The sequence below is a fragment of the Cottoperca gobio genome, chromosome 17 (genome assembly GCF_900634415.1).
Source record: "Cottoperca gobio chromosome 17, fCotGob3.1, whole genome shotgun sequence".
Lineage (NCBI taxonomy): Eukaryota > Metazoa > Chordata > Actinopteri > Perciformes > Bovichtidae > Cottoperca > Cottoperca gobio.
In genome coordinates, this window is record NC_041371.1 from 21,218,455 (window position 1) to 21,238,749 (window position 20,295).

Sequence of the window (20,295 nt, forward strand, 5' to 3'; positions counted from 1 at the left end):
GCATAACTTACAGCACTGGACAGGGACCTCCAGAGGTATGTAGTTCTGCTGGCAGAGATGAACAAAAGCAGATGCTAATCTACAGGGTGCTCTGGAGGAGCTCGATTTACACACCGACAAGAACCGACCAGGATCCACCTGACGACAAAAACATGTTGTGAAAATGAAGCTCAGAATGAATCACAAACAGGTGATGCTCATGGTTTAGTCAAACATTTTGCTTTTCATCAACAACAAAAAAGCGCCCGCTCACCCCTCTTAGTTTACTTGCTAAATTTGGCTCAATCCCTGCATGCCTATAGGATCAGGCTTATGTTATTTGAGCCCATAGACACTCAACAACTGAGCCAAGATGGTCTAATGTTGTTGATTGACATGCCTTCAGACTACACCACAAACATAACAAAAGGTTTCTGCTAAAATGTTCATCAGTTTCTGACTCTGGGAAAGTGGGAAAAACAGTAAAGTTCCCCAGAACTACTTTGTGTCTTCACCAAACCACACACATTAAGGCTTCCGTGTGATCTTCCTTTGTTACCTACTGTAATAACTAATGTAATATTTGTTCCCTTCCGTTTGCTGAGCCTCCCCTAACACAGCTCGCCTCACACTTTGAATCCTCTGCTTTGGATAAACATATGTACATTTGTTTTTGCATTATTTATTTTTGGCAGGATCTAGAAGCTATATTTATACATTAACACAAGTTTGTGCTTCATCTACTCTATGAGTGAAGTTCAGTACAGATGGATCATGTTTATTCTGATACATGAACATCTATCATCACGTCTAAGACGTCTGTCTTATCTCGACCATGAAACCATTAGCATAAGTTAGGACAGGCTGGTGGGCGCTGTGCCAGACACATGTTTTACAGTGTCTTACATCCACATACATCCTCACAAGACGATGAGGAAGCTTGGGTCATATTTTTCTACTCACCACTCTGAAACAGGAAGTCAGTGGAGAGTCGGGAGAGGAGAACAGAAAGTCACAGCTGACAGGGCTGATGGCCGCTTTAGGAAAGTGCTCCATTACACCTGGCGCGTTATTACACTCCGGTTTCATCTGAAGACACAGACAAATGAGCAAACTGCAGGTGAGAACTGAAATACCATCATGTCAACAAAGCTTCAACATGAATGTGCAGTAAAGATTCTAGGATTTTCTTATAGACTGTATATAAGAAGTGGACGTGGTCACCCTGAGTGACGTCACACATTGGTGTGTGGACTACGGTTACGAAGGGTTGTGTCTAGATGGTCCTAGATTTGCAAAAGAACAGTTGAAAACCTTTGCGAGACGAGCTGCCCATCCTAACCACAACCGTTCAAGGTCAGTGCATAACCTTAACCATGGTGTTAACCCTAACCCTAACCCGTAACAATCGTTTTGAAGCCTTGAGTTTGTTTTTTGGAACCAGAAACGACACAAGAGGGTGGAGCTAAGTACAACCGAACGCTGAACAAGACATTTTTAGGTGAAAAAAGTCTCTGAATTTACAAGATGAACATCCTGCTGTATTGAAGAAGACTTGAAACTAGAGATTCATCAACTCATCAGCAACACGTTTACTGAGGTAATAAATCTAGTGAGAAGTCGAGTTATTTTCTCATAGACTTCTATACAATGTGACTTCTTTTTGCTAGCCAGTGGAGTCGCCCCCTGTTGGATATTAGAAAGAATGCATGTTTAAGGCCCTTAAGCACATTGGCTTTGCTATTCGATGTACAAACATTGTCCTACCTGCCAACTGTGGAAGAATTCCTCCAAGTTTTCAGCCTGAGAACTATCAGGCAAAGAAAAATCGTTCCCTGCTTCATTGTCATTGGTCCCCAACAGACCAGTGGACATACCTGTGTAGATAAAACATGTTGTTACCAATAATGAGGATCAGCAATTATGATGTTTGTTCTCCTAACTTATGTTGAATCTTTAGTTTTAGTCCTACCATGCAACCATCCATCGAGGGTGAAGCTGCACAGCTCAAGCGACAGGTCACATGACACTGACACTCCATTCTGATTGGATACCTGCACAAGGTTTGACACTTTTCTGACAGCCACTCCATTGTCACTGTGAAATGTGTGAGTTATAGCGTTGTTGCAGTTGGCCTTCACCTGGGACACAAACATTTGCTTTATTTTTTTAGGAAACCTCTCTGCTGCACTGTTCATTTTGCTCTCTGACTTGACACACTCCACTCTGTTAAGTTGTTTCTGGTGTTCACTGAGCAATGTTTGTCACCAACATTATCACATACCTGTCCAGTGTGCTGAATGTTGACGGTGCTGCTATTCATTCCTATCAAAAGGAAGTCTGAACTGCGCAGCAGTGTGAATGAAGGCTCAGCGCTGATGTCTTGAGCGAGGAGCAGTGCACAAGAGCCGGGGAGCTCATACAGGTGACCGTCAAATGTCACTACAAACTGATCTGCCACCAACAGAGCTTGGTCTTATAGAAAGGAACAGAAGGAGAAGGACAGCAATACAATAAGATTAAAGGAAAACTTCACCCACAAAATGACCATTTGTATATCAATCACTCACCCCGAGTTACCTCGAATACATGCATCCAAGGTGAACAAAGAATCAAGTCTGAATGAATTGAAGTAAATGGGGCTGCGTTCAACAACAGCAAAACTACATCAAAACATCTGTTTACAAACTCTCACACAACTCCTGCAGTATAATCTCAAAGTCTCCTGTATCCAGTCGTGTGCTCAGGTACTTTCACTAAAACCTTTCTATATAAAATGAAAGTAAAATGAATTTGAAGACTCACTTTTTCAGTGCTTGTGCACTTTAGTGCCTACCAACCCACAAACTGTGAAATAAGACAACACAGTCACATTTTATTTTAAATGTACACCTTTAAATATTATGTTCGGGGTTCTGGATGAAAATTGAAACAAAAATAATGAATACAATTATTCTGTTGGGTAAACTATTTATATTTAAAGCTCAATCAAGAAGTAATATGAATTTAAGACAACCTAGTTATTCGTATTGCTAAATGGGAAATGTTTATTTGTTTTTTTCTCCCGTCATCTTATTTTCTTTCTATAACATTTTTTTTTTTGGTTTGTCTGGGGTTTCAAGAAAATCTTTTTGTGAGGTCATGTCATCATACTAGTCGCCTGTGCGAGTCCGAAGTGTTTTAACAGTAAGTAAGATTTTAGTGAAAATGCATGTGTTTGGGAAGTGAACTTAGTACTGGATAATCGAGACTTAGATTAAACTGCAGGAGTTTTGTGAGAGTTTGTAAACATATGTTTTAATATAGTTTTGCTTTTGTTAAACGCTCTCCAATTTACTTAAATTCACCAAGACTTCAAGCACTCTTCCATCACTGTGTTCACTGAGAGAAACTACGTTTTCTTTAAGTATTCAAGGTAACACTTGGTGAGTAACTGATGTACAAATGGTCCTCTTGTGGGTGACGTATTCCTTTTATTCCTCCCGTAATGTTGCATCATGCGTATTTGGCTGATAAACGAGTCTTACGTTTAAACGGGCTGTCCATGATCTTCCTTTTGAGGCGGTATAGCTCAGCGGTGGGCCTGATGGAGGCGAGGGTCTGCAGGGGCCTCAGGAGCCACTCCTCCAGAAGTATCTCCAGCAGTCCGGCCTCGGGCAGCCTGGACCACGGGAGCGGTGGCAGCGGCACTGACACAACCACTGAACACTCGCTGGAAAAAACAAAAACACCCGATTCAAAATATCTTACTGGAATATTTTTCTTACATTTCTTTTGCTCTGATTTGGCAATTCAACTGCAAATATAGAATCTTGATGCTCGAGTTCATATGAATTTCAATAACTCTTTATCGCTGTATTTCTATGCAGTAATGTGTGATTTGGTGATTTGTATGCAGGTTAATACTGACCTAAAATTATTGTTGTAACTTTTGTTTCAAGAGCATTTCAATGACTATATTTCAAAAACTTTAGTTAGGACCTGCCTCAAATTGAAAAAAAGTCACAGAAATACTATTGAAAGACGTAAAAATCCAAAAAACTTCTGAATTTATCAACGTTTTAGATTCTTTTAACTAGACCCAACATGACAAAGGGCACACCCTTGTGCTCTCCTTTGGTTTCTGGGTGGAAAATGTGAATTTGGTTGATTTTGCCATCTCCGATCACAAGGCAGTACTTTCCCAGGTCCAACCTTTTTCTCCTGACCCCAAAACTCCCATGTTTGCCGCTTCCTTCAAGCTTTTACTGCCACAAACATGTTTTTCAATACCAATCGATACCAGAGCCTTACGGTAGAGAAGCTTCAGTGTTTGCAATAATTCCAGCACGAAGAATTAAGATTCTAAAACTCCAGTCAGATTAAAAAAGTTAAATTCTTGCTAAATCTATAAATAAAGACGATTCAGTAAAGCAGAGCAGAAATTGAAGTAAGATAAACATAGTGTCTCCCTTTTGTCTCTCAAACATCTGATGTCAACTTATCAGTGTTCTACCAAAGAAGCAAGAAACACATTTTTCTCAATTTATCGCTAAACATTTAAAACTCTAAACTTGGTTATTGCTCCTCTGCGTAGCCAGCCACTGGAATCATCCCCCGAGAGATGTGAGGAATTTCTTAACTACTTTCAAGACAAAATAGTGGCGATTCAGCAGCACATGAACATCATGAGATCTGTCCTAGAACTTTCTAAACCATCCACCTGGCCTTCAGACTGCATTCCCACCTAGTTTTCAAAAGCTGTATTTCAGGCGGTTGGTCTGAAATATTTTAACCATCATTAATTGTTCCCTATCTACTGGCCCTTTAGCCACTGTTCACCCCCTCTTACAGAAGACCTCTCTAGATCACACCCATTTCTAAGCTCCTGTTTTTATCCAAGATTTTAGAAAAGGTTTTCTCTACACAACTTATTCTATAAACAACCACATTTTTGTAATAACTAAATCAGTTTTTTTCTCTAAACACAGCACTGAGACAGCTCTGCTCAAGGTCTTAAATGACTTACTTCTTGCCGCTGACACTGGCTTCTACTCCAGTTTAATTTTCCCTGATCTCAGATCAGCCTTCGACACAGTGGTCATGTCTTAATCAACCGCCTGAAAAACTATGCTGGTAACAGGAATATGGCTTTTGATTGGTGCATCTCCCATTTGTCAAACGCGTCCTCCTCTGTCATGCTTGGAGAGGCCTCCTCCTCTCATTCTCCTCTCTTTTGTGGTGTGCCCCAGGGGTCCATTTCAAATCATGCATAGCCATAGTTTAAACTTTCATTGCTATGCAGATGATACGCAACCTTGCCTATTTTTTATATATTGTACATGTTTTAGCTTCATTATTGTTTATTGTAAAACACTTTGTAACTTTGTTTTAAAAGGTGCTGTATAAATAAAGTTATTATTATCATGAATATTACATAATGAAGGATATGTCCCTCCACTGACCACTTTACGTAACTGTATGAAAGGAATGTAAGAATGAAAAATGTGGTGCAGAGAGCTTTTCTTCATGTATGTGTCAGACATGTGCAGTACCTGGGGGAGAGTTTGTAGACAGAGGCCAGTCGTTTCCTGACCCCAGACAGAGCCATTGCCAACCTGGTCTCCACCCAGTGGTAGGTATGCTGTCCTGCCTGGATCACAGAACACCCACCATTAATACACATTCCGTTTGTGTGTGTGTTTGCATGCGTATTAGTATGCTGTTTTGAGTCTTATCCTGGATTTGTCTTGTCTGACTGAGTTACTTCAACATTACTGGATTTAGCCCCTCTCTGTACTCTGCATTCCCAAAGTCAGACTTTCACTTTTATTTTAGCATGTTGGTCATCATTACATTTCACAAGTTTATCATCATATGGTGGGGATCAGGTATGCGGCATAAACTTGGTCCATAGGAACTTGGTTTGGGAACAGGAGTGGCGTTGGTTCAAGTCCCTGCCTGGACCTGTGGACTGGTAGCTGGAGAGATGCCAGTTTGCCTCTTGGCACTGCCGGGTTGTCTTTGAGCAATGCACCGAACCCCCAACGTCTCGGGGCGCCATCCTGGGAGACAGCTTCCTTGCTCTGACATCTCACATAACCCACATAATACCTGTGCTGCAGAAATGAGTTTTTTTGGAGATGGAAAAATCTCATTGGCTTTTTGTTGAGGGAACAAGGGGTATGTTAAAGTCTTACAAAAATACATCATCCCTACAGCACTCTATTTAGCCCTGTGTGTGTGTGTGTGTGTGTGTGTGTGTGTGTGTGTGTGTGTGTGTGTGTGTGTGTGTGTGTGTGTGTGTGTGTGTGTGAATACTGTATAAACAAAAAAGTGAATTTCCCTTGCAGGATTAATAAAGTGGACTTTCTTCTTCTTTCTTTATAACTAGTTTTACTACATAACTTGAGAGGATTTAGCACATCAGTTTCTAGCATATCCATGTTTATCAAAACCAGGAAAACAGCTCATCCGAGTTTTTGAAACCTGGATATTTACAGCAGAAAACATAAACAGGTTACTTCAAAAACCCAATCATAGCTGGGATACTAGTAAACACACTCATTGACACAACATGTAAACATGTTTACAGAATGCTTTAAATTGGGCAAAGCGAAATGTAATATAATGGTATAATAGTATAAAGGTATAATAGTCTAACGCAAAAGAAAAAGCTTTTTTCACCACATCCAGGGCAACTCTGAGCGTGGAGACACTGGCCTGAGCCAGCGACCTCAGCTGACGCTTCTCTAACAGCACATGTAGGACCTGCAGCAGCCTGTCTGTCCACAACGAAACAGCTTCCCTCCACAGCGCCTCAAGTCTCTGGCCCTTCACATCTTGGTACACGCCTGCCAGAGTGGCCAAGGGCCCTGAGGACAAAGCACAACACTCCATGCGTTAGGATGGATCATTAGGATCATTTAAGAGCAACATCAGATACACTGTTTTCTCACATTGAAGTTACAACACTCAAAAGAGTAGAGGTCAAAGTATCCTGACAACATGAAAATGCTGTGTAGGAAAAAAAGTACTTTGAGACAGAAGAGATGCTTTTCATGCATCATACGCAAAGGAAGAGAGGATTAGTTTGCAATCTAGAGTTTCTTGAAGAAATTAGATTTCTTCCTGTGAGGAAAGGCAGGGATAGACTGTGTTTGGGCATGTTTATATTTACTGTGTTAACCACAGAATTGTCATTCTGTAGCTCTCATGTGCCTGTCTTCTTCAAACAGACTTTACTTTACTTTCGGCCTTATTGTCCCTCAAGGGGAAATTCCTTACAGCACTGTATCAGACAGCGGCACATACAACAGACTACAGTAACAACATACAACAGTACTGAGGCCTATTCAGTGAGCATATTCATCAAAGGGAGAGTAAGATGCTTTGAAGTGGGTTCGTATGAGGTACTTATCCATAGTAAGTGTGCGCTACATGTAGAATATTTCCCCCCTTTACCTTGCTGTCAGACAGCTCTTTTCTGACGCTATCTACGCTCTCTTGAAACCTACTGTAATTTGACCTACACTGGAGTTGTCATCTACTGTAGTGAATATACTGACTTTGGATAAATGCCTCAACCCCACTTCAAAACATCCAAGCTATCCCCTTAAGGTGAGGAATAGTTGAGTGGGTGTGTAATGTCCTGTTCTAACGGCCTTATTGTTTAGCTGTGCGGTTGTGAGGTGTAGGAGACCAATTATCCTGGAATGGTTGTTGCTTATTCGTGTGAGAAACTTATTAAAAAAGCACTGGACGTTAAAGGGTTATTTTCAAGTAAAGGAACCATATTATGTTTATATGAAATGAAAGGTAAAACAAAGGCAGCCAGAGAGGCTGCCATCTCCTTTATCTGCTCTCTCAATCTTTCTCTTTCTACAATTTCCTTTCAGTGACACAAAATGCATGACCCCATCAGTAACTCACTCCTCAGCTCCTGTTGTCCCAGCAGAGAGGCGTGCTGCAGCAGGCTGAGAAAGCGTGGCAGGCTGTCGGTCACAATATGACGCGGGGGGCTGTGCTGCCACAGAGCCAACAAAGCTCTGCCTCTGTGCACCAGCAGAGCCTCTGCTCGCTGGGAAACATGAAGGGGAACCGAGCTCAGCTCCTGGAGTAACTCACTGTCCCGGGACTGCAGAGAGAAAGTTGTGAAGAGAAACCAAATTAAAAACATACTGCACATTAAAGTTAGACGTTCCATGCATTTGTTTACAGTGTCCTGCAGAAGTTTGGTTACCTGCCGTCTGAATTCATCAAGGAGATGCTGTAATGTCTTGATTCTCTCAAGCAGCTTATTCTGTATCTGAGAGCTCAAGTATTGAATGCGTGCCTGTGAAAACAACAACATACTGAACAGAGTCTTCAATATTGGAAAATTACATTTACTCAGTTTTCTCCACACGGATCAACTCTATGGAACAATAGAGTGATTACATATAATCAAAAGCATCTTGTTTCTTGATGATTTATTGGATTGCAATGGTAACCTTTTGGACTGTGTGGGTCTTTTAGGTAGATATGATTTAAATTGACAGTAAGATCTTTGAAGCGATTCCAGAATTGCTGATTCAGTTAATCTAAAACATCTTAAATGTAATCAGATACTTCGTCAGTTTTGTCAACCCATTAATAAGGTTAACCCAGTTGCAGAGTTCCTTTAAAAAAAAAAAAAGGTTCAAATGTGAAGTGAACCCTTTTACCTTTCATAATGTGACAGACCAAACATTAGAACATTTTCATGCCCTGTCTCAAATACATTTCGGTTAGATATAAAAAATTGGATAAATGGCATTTTGACATTTCACTTTTCTGTTATTTATTATGGATAAATTAAATTGATCTTTTTCTACAATGGTTATTTGATAATTCTTAAGAGTAAATATCACATTCACTAGCAAATGGAGAAACAGTAAGCCAGTGGTTCCCAAATGGTGTGCCGTGTGCCGTGAGACAAATCCCGGTGTGCCGTGGGATTTTGAAACAATTAGGCCTATTGCATTTAACTGTACACAAGGTTATGAATGATTTGTTATTTACTTCAGGGAAGCACTGTACTTTATCCTACACACTTATTTCACAATATAGAAACAATAGGTCTTATATGCTTTGGCCTAAAAATAAATCTGTCAAAGCGAACCAGGTTTTAGTCATTTGCACATGGTATATTAGAGTTTGACACATCAAAGGCTCTCTGCTAGTGTGAAGGAGAACAGCTTCTTACAAGGACTAGACTAAATAAATGTTCACAGAGTGATAACAGTGACACTATGTGTTAGAGAGGGGATTCTGGCTGGATATGAACACAGGTGTGCCTTGAGATTTTGGCTTGGTGTTTGGTGTGCCTTGGCCACAGAACGTTTAGGAACCACTGCAGTTAGCCCTCCTTCATCTGTTTATAAATGATTAAAACATTTTTTTCTTTAAATTGTTTTACTATAGTAAAATTGCAAGAACGATGTGTGGGGATATTTCTATATTTGTATATATATTTTCATATAAATCAATCATATTTTAATTTTCTTTGTCTATTAATAACGTTTGTATTGTATTGTTTTAAACAGCATGTGTGTATTCTCTACGAGTGCTTGTATGCTGTTTAATTTGTGTTCAATAAAACAAAATAAAAAACAGTATTTGAAAGTGTCGGGCTGTAATGTGATGTCATGTGTAAGTGATACCTCCACTGCAGTGAGACTTTGCAAACAGCCACCTGCTCTCAGCACCAGCCTCTGATTGGCTGCTCCCACAGACACACTGCCCAGAGACTCAGCTCCGTTGCTGCTGCCGTCTCTATTCTGCACATCCAGCATCAAACTGCCATTTGTTCCCACACACGCCACAACAGTGACGTCCTCACTCAGACCTGGACATGAACAGATTGAGCTCTTCATAATCCTAGTTTTTTATATTTTTGTCTTTTTGATGTGTATTTTTCAGATGAATCTGTACTTACCGTTCATGTAACCAGCTGTCGTCTGCAGACATCGTCCCTCTGCAGATCCGTTCAGCCACATCTTCTCTCTGCGGTCCAGTCTGGCCTGCACCTGGAGACCAGACCCCCGGGGCCAAGACAGGACACTGCCCCCCACCTCCACACTCCAATTACCAATCCTAGACTGTGTAGTGTACACACACACGCACATGGTTGTACTTGTGTATTCATAAGGACCCTCACAGATATTAAAAATAAAGCATTATTGGGGGTTTTACAGGGTCGGACTATTTCTTGGCCAGCAGCCCTAAGTGCCAACCAGCAAAAAATAGCCAAGAAACAGTTTGGCTATCTATCTACTAGACCTTGCATGAGACAGCAAACTGAAGCGGTTATCCATCTATGCTCTCGCCAAAGCCACCAGACTCAATTGAAAAAATACCAGTATTAGTTTGCTTGTATAATTGTGTGACTTTGTGTGAAGTTCAGATTCACCAGTCGCACAATAACACACTAACAAACAGACCAAGGCAGCGGTAGAGACTTAAAGTGATATTGATTTTTAAGACAGAAATACAAAAGCACACAGACAGAGTAGCAACAAGTTCCGTCAGCAAAGTAATAAAACCATCATGCCCAGTAATATCAAAGTGACATGAAGGGCCCTTTCTAACTGAAGTTCTTGAGCGAGACACATTATTGATAAATGATTCACCTCGGAGAACAGAGACATGTTGGAGCACTGAGCAGTGGAGGAGTTGGTCAAGGCGATGGTGAGGCTGCAATGGTAGGGCCGCCCTGTCACCGAGAGGCGAGACTGTGTGTAAAGCAACTCCTCTCGGGAGTTCACTCTGTGAGATCCTGACCACGACAAAGTCTGAGACACACAGAGGATAAACAACAGCTGGAGAAAGGAAACAAGCACAGCGGCATCCTGCGAGTCTGAAAACTTACACAACGTGGTGAAAACTAACCTTCTACCCCCTGGGACGTACATTCAGACACTATGCACATTTATCACAGTGCAACCACACGCAGACAAACAATTACTCATTACCGACACAGCAGCTACAATCTCCCTATGTCTTCAAATGTGCGAGTAAAAACCCAAACTGTATTATTGCATGAGAAGGAGAGCAGTGAGAACAAAGGATGTGCTGACTCACAGGCTGTGGGGGACACAGGCCCAGCAGCACTGTGTGCTCCAGGCGATCCCTGAGGTTGGTCTGAATCTTAGTCAGGAGTGTGTGTGAAGGACAGGGCGCAGGAGACACTTTGTCCAGGCCGACATTCACTTGAAGGCTGTGCATTCCCCGTGGACCCCTCTAAAAACAAAACAGAGACACAATCATAAGCCCATCTACATCATGAGAGAATAATACATAGGAATTGACAGTGTTAGCTTTCAGCAGGGACGGGTAAAAAGTGGGAAATCTTTCATGGGGCCAAGACACTAGAGGGGGCCAAAGGAGGCCAGCAATAATCATGTTCATCCTCAACATAAGTAATGATAACATAGTGCTTATTGTTGCTTTAGTAAAATGTAGCCTCTTCATAATGTCATAATGAAAACTCCCTCCCCTGAAAAATAAGACTTTTTTGCATAAAAAAACAAACCTTCAGGGCGGCCGATCTCATAACCTGAGAAATGTACCGATCCAAACTAACTATTAGATAATGTTGGGATGTGTTTCATGCTATGCCTGCACACAAATCAGGATGTCAGAAAATAAATGAGAAGAAAAAGAGGGAACTGGAAAGGCCTTTAAACCAGTTTACGTGTATGCGTTTAGTAGGAGAGAGCGTTGATATGAGTAAAGCAGATTTGGGGAGGGCCCATTTACTGTACACACACTTTGCAGTGGCCCATACATGTTTGTGGGAGGGTCTATCTTGCAGTATAGAGTATACCTGGTACTTCATGCCTTGCTTGACGCTCCTGTTGTCCCATCTTAGCTCTGCATTCTGTGAATACGAGTTTCCCTCCTGACCCACCGACACACAACCTTTGACAGAAGACACTGCCATCTACACACACACACACACACACACACACACACACACACACACACACACACACACACACACACACACACACATACAGATTAAGTAACAAAATAAAGACCTATCATACTCAACATGAGGAGGGTCCACCAACCTGTTGTGTTGAGAACACAGCACACGCCTGCCCCCTGCTGGAGTTGTTCTGCCACTGCTTGTTCAGGCTGATGGAGATATTGGCAGGGACTGTGCTGTCCCATGACAGATGGGTCTGTATGCAGAATAAAACCATGAAAACAATAATAATAATAACAATAACAATAATAATAATTTACACATATACAATGAAACTCTTAATTTTACACTTTTTGTACTTACATTTTAAATTACAAAATGCTATTTGGAATTGGATTTATTCATAATGTAGTTAGAACAGTATGCATGGTGTACAATACAGTGAATATACAGCATGTGTAACATGTTCAAAAATAAATAAATACTGACAAAAACAAAGACTTTTCCTTTTTCCTTAGTCCATACTCACAACTATTACTACTAAGTCTTTGGGTCAGTTGTTTTGTTAACGGTCTCTTAAAACAGCTAATATATTTATTCATCTTTGTTGCGTTATTATTTGAGGTAATGACAGGTTGGAGAGGGAGAATCTGAAGGAAAGTATAGTTCTGAGAGACATGTCAGCCTCTGTTTATATGGAAATAACCTCCTTTTTGGGTGTTTTTGCATTTATTCTCATGCGATTGTATTAGCTTCTCATGTGCAGGACTGTTTCTCATGATTTAAAAGTGGGTATACACAATGAATAAGCAGGTAATAGGTAATACCTGCGTATACCCTGCACTACACTAATATTAGAACCTGAAAAACAGTGACCTGCTCCATTTGAGCTCTTAGAAACAAAGAGGTGAAGAAATTCAAATGTTTTGAGAACATGACTGTGTCAAATCACATGACAGAAATGGTGAAACGTATCGCTAAAGAACTATCTGAGATATTAATAGTGTAAAATAGAGCTTAAAGTGTGGCAGCCTACTTGGCGGCTGCTGCGTTGTTCTCTCTGTGAGCTGTGTGTCAGAGTGTGAAGGGACATGCGGCTGAGTGTGGAGGAGAAGGGATGTTTCAGCTCCAGTTTGGTCTCATTCGTCTCCTCTGAGCGACTCCACAAGCTCTGAACTCGGACCTTGAGAGGAACAAAGCAAAGTTTGTTTCCACAGAACAAGAAAGAGAATTTTCAGTATCTCTTTCTATGACGGCCATGTCTATAATGTTTGATAAACATACTAATTATGCATTATAATCTGCTTATAGCACTGTTTGATTATAGTTATACTGATACACTGATACATATTCATAATACTTTATAACAATAATCATAACATATTATTAAGCATTTTATAATAACTTATAAGGTCAAGTATCATAATACTAATACAATAATAATTGATGGTCTAATTGTTATTTTTTTGCAAGCCATGCATTATAAACATAATTATATCTACAATTCAATTCAATTCAATTAATAATATATATGTATTATAATACACCATGATCCTTGCAAAAAAGGGTTGTCAGTTAGTGATCAGCAATAATTAAGTATTAGGATACTTAATATCATTATACCTCATTTTAAATGCTCTATCATGTGTTATAATTGTGGTATGAATATTTATTTCTACAATTTTACGGTACTATAGGCAGATTTGAACGAATTATAAGTATGTTTATAATGCAATATAGACACGAGCATCATAGAAAGTGATAACAACGGCAAATCAAACACTTTATGGTGGTCAAACATTTTCCCTCAAAATGTTCCTTACATTTCCACTGTTGAATACAAACATAAACCATCCATCCATCCATCCATCCATCCATCCATCCATCCATCGTCTACCGCTTATCTGGGTTCGGGTCTCGGGGGCAGCAGCTCCAGTAAGGAACCCCAATCTTCCCTTCTCCGGGCCACATCCTCCAGCTCCGACTGGGGGATCCTGAGGCGTTCCCAGGCCAGTGAGGAGATATAATCTCTCCGAACCACCTCAACTGTCTCCTTTCAACGTAAAGGAACAGCGGCTCTACTCCGAGTCTCTCACGGATGGCTGAGCTTCTCACCCTATCTCTAAGGGAGACGCCAGCCACCCGTCTGAGAAAACCCATTTCGGCCGCTTGTAACCGTGATCTCGTTCTTTCGGTCATGACCCAGCCTTCATGACCATAGGTGAGGGTAGGAACGAAGATCGCCCGGAAGATCGAGAGCTTTGCCTTCTGGCTCAGCTCTCTTTTCGTCACAACTGTGCGGTAAAGCGACTGCAGTACCGACCCCGCTGCTCCGATTCTCCGGCCAATCTCTCGCTCCATCGTCCCCTCACTCGCGAACAAGACCCCGAGGTGCTTGAACTCCTTCACTTGGGGTAAGGGCTCATTCCTACCCAGACTAGGCAATCCACCGGTTTCCTGCTGAGAGCCATGGCCTCAGATTTGGAGGTGCTGATCCTCATCCCAACCGCTTCACACTCAGCTGCGAACCGATCCAGTGACTGTTGAAAGTCACAGATCGATGATGCCATAAGGACCACATCATCTGCAAAGAGCAGCGATAAGATCCTCAGGTCACCGAACTGCAACCCCTCTCCTCCACGACTACGCCTCGATATCCTGTCCATGAAAATCACAAACAGGATTGGTGATAAAGCGCAGCCCTGGTGGAGGCCAACATTCACTGGGAACGAGTCCGACTTACTGCCGAGTATCCGAACACAACTCTCACTTTGGGCGTACAGGGATTGGATGGCCCTCAGAAGTGACCCCCTCACCCCATACTCCCGCAGCACCTCCCACAGTATCACCCGGGGTACCCGGTCATACGCCTTCTCCAGATCCACAAAACACATGTGGACCGAATGGGCGTACTTCCAGGCCCCCTCCAGGATCCCTCCAGGATCCTTGCGAGAGTGAAGAGTTGGTCCGTTGTTACACGACCAGGACGGAATCTGCATTGTTCCTCTTCAATCAGATGTTCGACTACCGGCCGAACCCTCCTTTCCAGTACCTTGGAGTAGACTTTACCAGGGAGGCTGAGAAGTGTGATACCACTGTAGTTGGCACACACTCTCTGGTCCCCCTTTTTAAATAGGGGAACCACCACCCCGGTCTGCCACCCCCTAGGCACTGTCCCAGACTTCCACGCAATGTTGACGAGGCGTGTCAACCAAGACAGCCCCTCAATACCCAAAGCCTTCAGCATTTCTGGACGGATCTCATCAACCCCTGCGGCTTTGCCACTGTGGAGTTGTTTGCACCTTGGTGCCGACCTAAAGTCCTTCTCCATAGCTTCTCCGAACTTCTCCCACACCCTCTGCTTTGCTTCTGACACGGCAGAGGCTGCCGCCCTTCTAGTCCTTCGGTACCCTGCAACTGTTTCCGGAGTCCTCCCGGATAACATAACCCGAAAGGACTCCTTCTTCAGTCGGATGGCTTCCCTGACCACCGGGGTCCACCACGGTGTTCGAGGGTTACCGCCCCTTGAGGCACCTAAGACCTTGAGACCACAGCTCATCACCGCAGCTTCAGCAATAGAGGTTTGAACATCGCCCACTCAGGTTCAATGCCCCCAACCTCCAAAGGGATGTCTGAAAAGCTCCGCCGGAGGTGTGAGTTGACGTTCCCAGTTCACCCGCACTACCCGTTTGGGTTTACCAGGTCTGTCCAGAGTCTTCCCCCACCCCTTGATCCAACTCACCACCAGATGGTGATCAGTTGACAGCTCCGCTCTCTTCACCCGAGTGTCCAAAACATGCAGCCTCAGATCAGATGATACGATTACAAAATATATATTATTTATATTTATTTGAATGAAGCCCTTCACAGTCTGACCTGCTCCAGTCGGCCGTGCCTCGTCCAGCCCAGTAAAACACTGTCCAGTCGGCCGTGTACGGACCGCTCCAGAGTCACCTCCAGACTCGTCCGACGGGGAATACAGTCGACCTGAACTAAAGTCAAGAACAAGAGAAAGATAGTCAGACAAAATCGAAGGTGGTCACTCATCGATAGCTGCATCTTCCATCTATCTTCAGCCCTGATGTATGCATCCTGGTAGATGTGCTGGAAATGGACAGACATTGGGCCTCATTCACCATTATCTTCCAAATCTTATTCTTAAATGTGTTCTTGGTTGGTGATTGAGGCCCATTGTCCCTGTGAGCAACATTTTACCTTTCAGGGTCTGGTTCCCCATCTGCAGGTCCGGGGGTGCAGAGTAGAGCCCAGACAAGAGTAACTCCTGACTGCCCCACACAGCTCCATGTTGAACTTGGTAGTTCCACTTCCTGGCCTCATACACTGTCCTCACTGCAACATTCCTGGGGAGCGGCTTCAACTACAGAACAAGGGCCATCACTGAAACATTTAGGATGTGGGTGAACTGTGTTCAGGGTGTGGTATTGGTCAACACCAGAATTACAGAGTTTATTCTTAAAGGGGAACACCACCTAAATTCAGAGTTCCAGTATGTTATCTGACGTAGAAAAGTTTAATCAATATTTGTGAACATGAACACTCGAAGCCAGAAACAGAGAAGTCTCAGACTGGTGATGTCATCGAGTGTAAAGTCTGGAGCTGCTCCACACACAATGAATGTTTGTTTTTTATATATATAACCAAATGAGCTTTTCTATTGTAGTGTCCAGTTGTGAAAGAGAACATGTCCCATATGTTCCCCTGGGGGCTCTCACTGTGATCTGTCTTTCACTATTCATTGTCTATGGAGCCGCTCCAGACGTGATGACATCATAGACTCTAAACACTCCAGTTTTTGGATTTGGGAGAAAGTTGTTAATGTTTACTGATTTTAACTGACTGTCTTAGACCATAGGAATAACATGTATGAATTTTGAAAATGGGCATAGTTCCCCTTTAAATATGAGTGTAAATATAATATCTATAAACTATATTGATAGTCCAGAGATATGTTAGCTCAGCAGTACCTGTGGGTATGAGTGTTTGAGCTCCAAAGCCTGTCTGTATCCACTCTCTATAGCTGCCAGCTCCCCCAGAGCCCACAGCCTCCTCCTGCCTGACAACACCTCCACCAAACCTGCCACACTGGACTGAGACTGGTTCAGCTGGAGAGAGGGAAGAGAGACGGCGACGCAGGTTGTGACATGTCACGGTCATGAAAAAGAATCATTCATTATGTTTTAACAGGATTAAATGAGAGCGCCTTTGAGAATAAGAACCCACCTGAGAGCGGACGTTGAGCTGAGTAGGAAGGTAAACCAACATCCTGGGAATATTTTGGACCACCTTCACCATCAGGTCCTTGCTGGACAAAAGAACAGCTGTCACTTAAAGCAGTCATTCTCAAACTGTGGTCCGAGGTCCTCTCCCAGGGAAATTTGAGCGTCAAACTCTTCATTTCCTGAATTCTGGTTAATTTTTATGGATGGAATTATCGTGGAAATGTCTTTATTTATATAAAAGGAAAATACTAAATTCAGGTGCCAGGTGAGAATTTAAAATGAAAAGACTCTTGATTTGCCTTTGACATTTTGTTGCGGTATAGTGTTACTTAAAACTAATTGAATTGATGTCAGTTGCAGTTGTTTGGGTATTCTGTATCTATTATCTTTCTAATACAATTCTCTCGTGTTGTTCTTTCACATAACTAAGACTATAGAAGTGTAAAAAATTGGCAACGTCAATTTATTCCAAGGGACATACATGAGGGGGTCCCCGGTATGTTCTCTATCTTGTGGGTCTTGGCTGAAAAACTATTGAGAACCTCTGGCCTTAATTATGTGTGTGTGCATGTGTTTGATTGACAGTAGATGTTTTGGAGGCCGTGTGTGTTTACAGTACCTGTGAGGCAGATGGTGTCCCTGGATGATGAGTGCCAGTGAGGAGCTGAGTTCAGGGTTCACAGCCATGGAGCACCTCAGCTGGGACTCAGTAAGTCTTCCCCAGGCCTCCACCTGAATCCACAGTCACACAGAGGGTTAGCACAGAGGAAGACAGCTGTGGGAATTTTTAGTGTATGTTACCCTCACCTGTAAGACAGGCCTAGTTAGTCCCTGTACTGTGTGTTTCAGTGTGACTCTGGCCTCCTTGGACCCTCCATGTGCCCCCCAGCCTCCTACGTCCCCCACCACTCGGACCCTCCGGTCGTGACAGTGAATATCTACTGCGGCGCTCCGCAGAGGACCTGCAGAGAGGATCAGTACTGTTAGTTATGGTAAAATACATAATCAGGATTCCTAACCTTCTTAAACATCTAATTCAAGGACTTTCAAATACTTTCCAGGCCCAATTCTCTCAAATTCAAGGACCCAACACAGCATAGTTTGAGACACAGATTAAGGTCATGGCGTGAAGCTTTATTGACTTGCTGCAGGCTCTGCATCGGGCCATATGGATGTCCATATCCACATCCTTTTAATAAGCCAGTCTTTGAAAATGTCTTTGGGGAGCCACGAGTCATGGAATGTACAAGTCGCAGGCAAAGCTGAACGTAATCGTAACGCTTTAACGCTTGCTGCTGCATCATTCGACTTCAAATACTCATCCAAGGCCTTTTTTTTTTTTCATCAAATTTACAAACTTTCAAGGTTTTCAAGGAACCATGAGAGAACACTTAAAATAACCCTTCAAACATGAGAATACAAATGTTTTGTGTTTTAGTTTTTTGCAAAGAGAAAGTGATAAGTCTCAATGTAAAACCTCAGGATGACACAGAGGGAAAATATCCACATGAAATACATCAGTTAAGATAGTGCTGCTTATCGGAATATCTTCCGTATCTTCACCTCCAAAAGGTACTGAGAGACAGCAGCAGTCCCAAACTCCAGGAAACAATGTTAAAACACAAACATGAAATCCAGCTGTTAATGCAATCTAACCTTTGAACTGAGCAGTCAGTGTCGTGTTCAGACTGTGCCGTGACCCTGTGTGATTAGAAGCTGGTGGAGAGTAGGAGAGCAGCAGGGCCAGACGTCCAGCCGCCACACTGACGTTCAGGCCGCAGGCGAGCAGCTTGTGTCCGTCCACAGTGAGCCGAGACCTGGACTGAAGCTGAGATAAGACTCCCTGGGTGGAACATAGGCCCTGTGAAGGACAGTCAGAAGAGAGGTGCGGTTTTCATCCACTCATATAAATACCAGTTCAATAAACCAATATGATGAAGAACCAACATGATATTGTATTATGTTACCTCTATATTGAGAGGCAGTCCTCTGTCCTGCAGCCAGGACCAGCTGTGCCACATGGTTCCTCTTATCTCTTTGCTCACTGGGAGACATTTCATCTTGAGTCTCACTCCCGCCTGCTGACCGCCAAACTGGGACTGTAAAGTCAAGGCCTTCCCTTCAGCTGAGCCGAGCTCTACCTGCACACAGTCACTGTTAAATCAGCCATCTGATATTGTACACCACTCTTTTAAGCCTGTGGGCCGAATTTGGCCCTTTGTCGAACTAAATCTGTTCTTCTGATCAATTACAAATATGAAAACAAAATGTATTTTATATGAAGAGAAATTCCTGAATGTGAGAAGGTTGGCCATTCTCCTGCTAACTGTGTTTGGCTCAACATACACATTGAGTCCAGTTTCTCACACATGTATGCCATGAAAAGAGCACAGATGAGCCACTTCATCATTGTGTGCAGATCGCTCTGACCACATACGAACCAAACTAAGCAGGAGATTTTATACGAAGTGAAACAAAGTGAAACAAAGACAATAAGTCAAACTGAATATACGGACAGTTAACAGCACTATCTGTTAAAAGCACCGTTTACATTGTTTGATTGCTGGAAGATCATCATTTCGGCAAATCAGCCCATTCATGAGTTCTGTCTGTTGTTAAGCACAGAAAATATTATTTTGACACATAAGCAGATGGAATTGAGGAGAGTAAAGCTGAAAAAAAAAGATGTTAAATAGGTCAGCAATGCGACTTTGATTAGTCAAACTATCTTGATAATGGATTTCTCGTTAAAGTAATTTTTCATGCATAAATGTCAGAAAATGCTGTTTTCAGCCTGTGGAATATGTCGTTTTCCTGCTTTTCTCTGTTTTATATCATAATAAAGTCAATATATTTGGGTTTTGGACTGAAAAACAAGACTTGACTTGGAAACTGGGATGGATGTGTTTCACTATTTGAGACCAAACGATTAATCAATTAATCTAGAAGATAATCAGCAGATTCATTAATAATGAAAGTAATCGTTAGTTGCAGCCCTAATGTTAAATGTTACACAACCTACTTCTAGGATTAAAAAGTTGCTTTGTTTCCAAAATTGCAATTGCTAACTTTATAGATCAGACATAGGAAATGTAAATGTCCGACGGCCCATTGGCACTTCACTTTTTCACGTCCACCTTCATT

The 20,295-nt window shown here is 42.3% G+C and overlaps 1 protein-coding gene across 1 annotated transcript in view; it reads right to left on the reverse strand.

Moving 5' to 3' along the window:
- Positions 1 to 20,295, reverse strand: part of LOC115022426 (uncharacterized) — a 47,909-nt gene that overhangs the window by 773 nt on the left and 26,841 nt on the right. The window contains exons 40-64 of the mRNA XM_029453402.1: positions 19,119 to 19,292; positions 18,808 to 19,012; positions 17,959 to 18,113; positions 17,771 to 17,883; positions 17,153 to 17,234; positions 16,897 to 17,034; positions 16,127 to 16,289; positions 15,788 to 15,903; positions 12,948 to 13,094; positions 12,054 to 12,167; positions 11,807 to 11,923; positions 11,062 to 11,220; positions 10,611 to 10,772; positions 9,917 to 10,079; positions 9,642 to 9,826; positions 8,201 to 8,293; positions 7,891 to 8,095; positions 6,646 to 6,833; positions 5,514 to 5,611; positions 3,507 to 3,691; positions 2,264 to 2,454; positions 1,952 to 2,120; positions 1,747 to 1,856; positions 943 to 1,068; positions 12 to 138 (exon numbers count right to left, since the gene is read on the reverse strand). Of these exons, the coding sequence (XP_029309262.1) occupies positions 12 to 138; positions 943 to 1,068; positions 1,747 to 1,856; positions 1,952 to 2,120; positions 2,264 to 2,454; positions 3,507 to 3,691; positions 5,514 to 5,611; positions 6,646 to 6,833; positions 7,891 to 8,095; positions 8,201 to 8,293; positions 9,642 to 9,826; positions 9,917 to 10,079; positions 10,611 to 10,772; positions 11,062 to 11,220; positions 11,807 to 11,923; positions 12,054 to 12,167; positions 12,948 to 13,094; positions 15,788 to 15,903; positions 16,127 to 16,289; positions 16,897 to 17,034; positions 17,153 to 17,234; positions 17,771 to 17,883; positions 17,959 to 18,113; positions 18,808 to 19,012; positions 19,119 to 19,292 (3,685 nt within the window). The remainder of the gene's footprint in view (positions 1 to 11; positions 139 to 942; positions 1,069 to 1,746; positions 1,857 to 1,951; positions 2,121 to 2,263; positions 2,455 to 3,506; positions 3,692 to 5,513; positions 5,612 to 6,645; positions 6,834 to 7,890; positions 8,096 to 8,200; positions 8,294 to 9,641; positions 9,827 to 9,916; positions 10,080 to 10,610; positions 10,773 to 11,061; positions 11,221 to 11,806; positions 11,924 to 12,053; positions 12,168 to 12,947; positions 13,095 to 15,787; positions 15,904 to 16,126; positions 16,290 to 16,896; positions 17,035 to 17,152; positions 17,235 to 17,770; positions 17,884 to 17,958; positions 18,114 to 18,807; positions 19,013 to 19,118; positions 19,293 to 20,295) is intronic.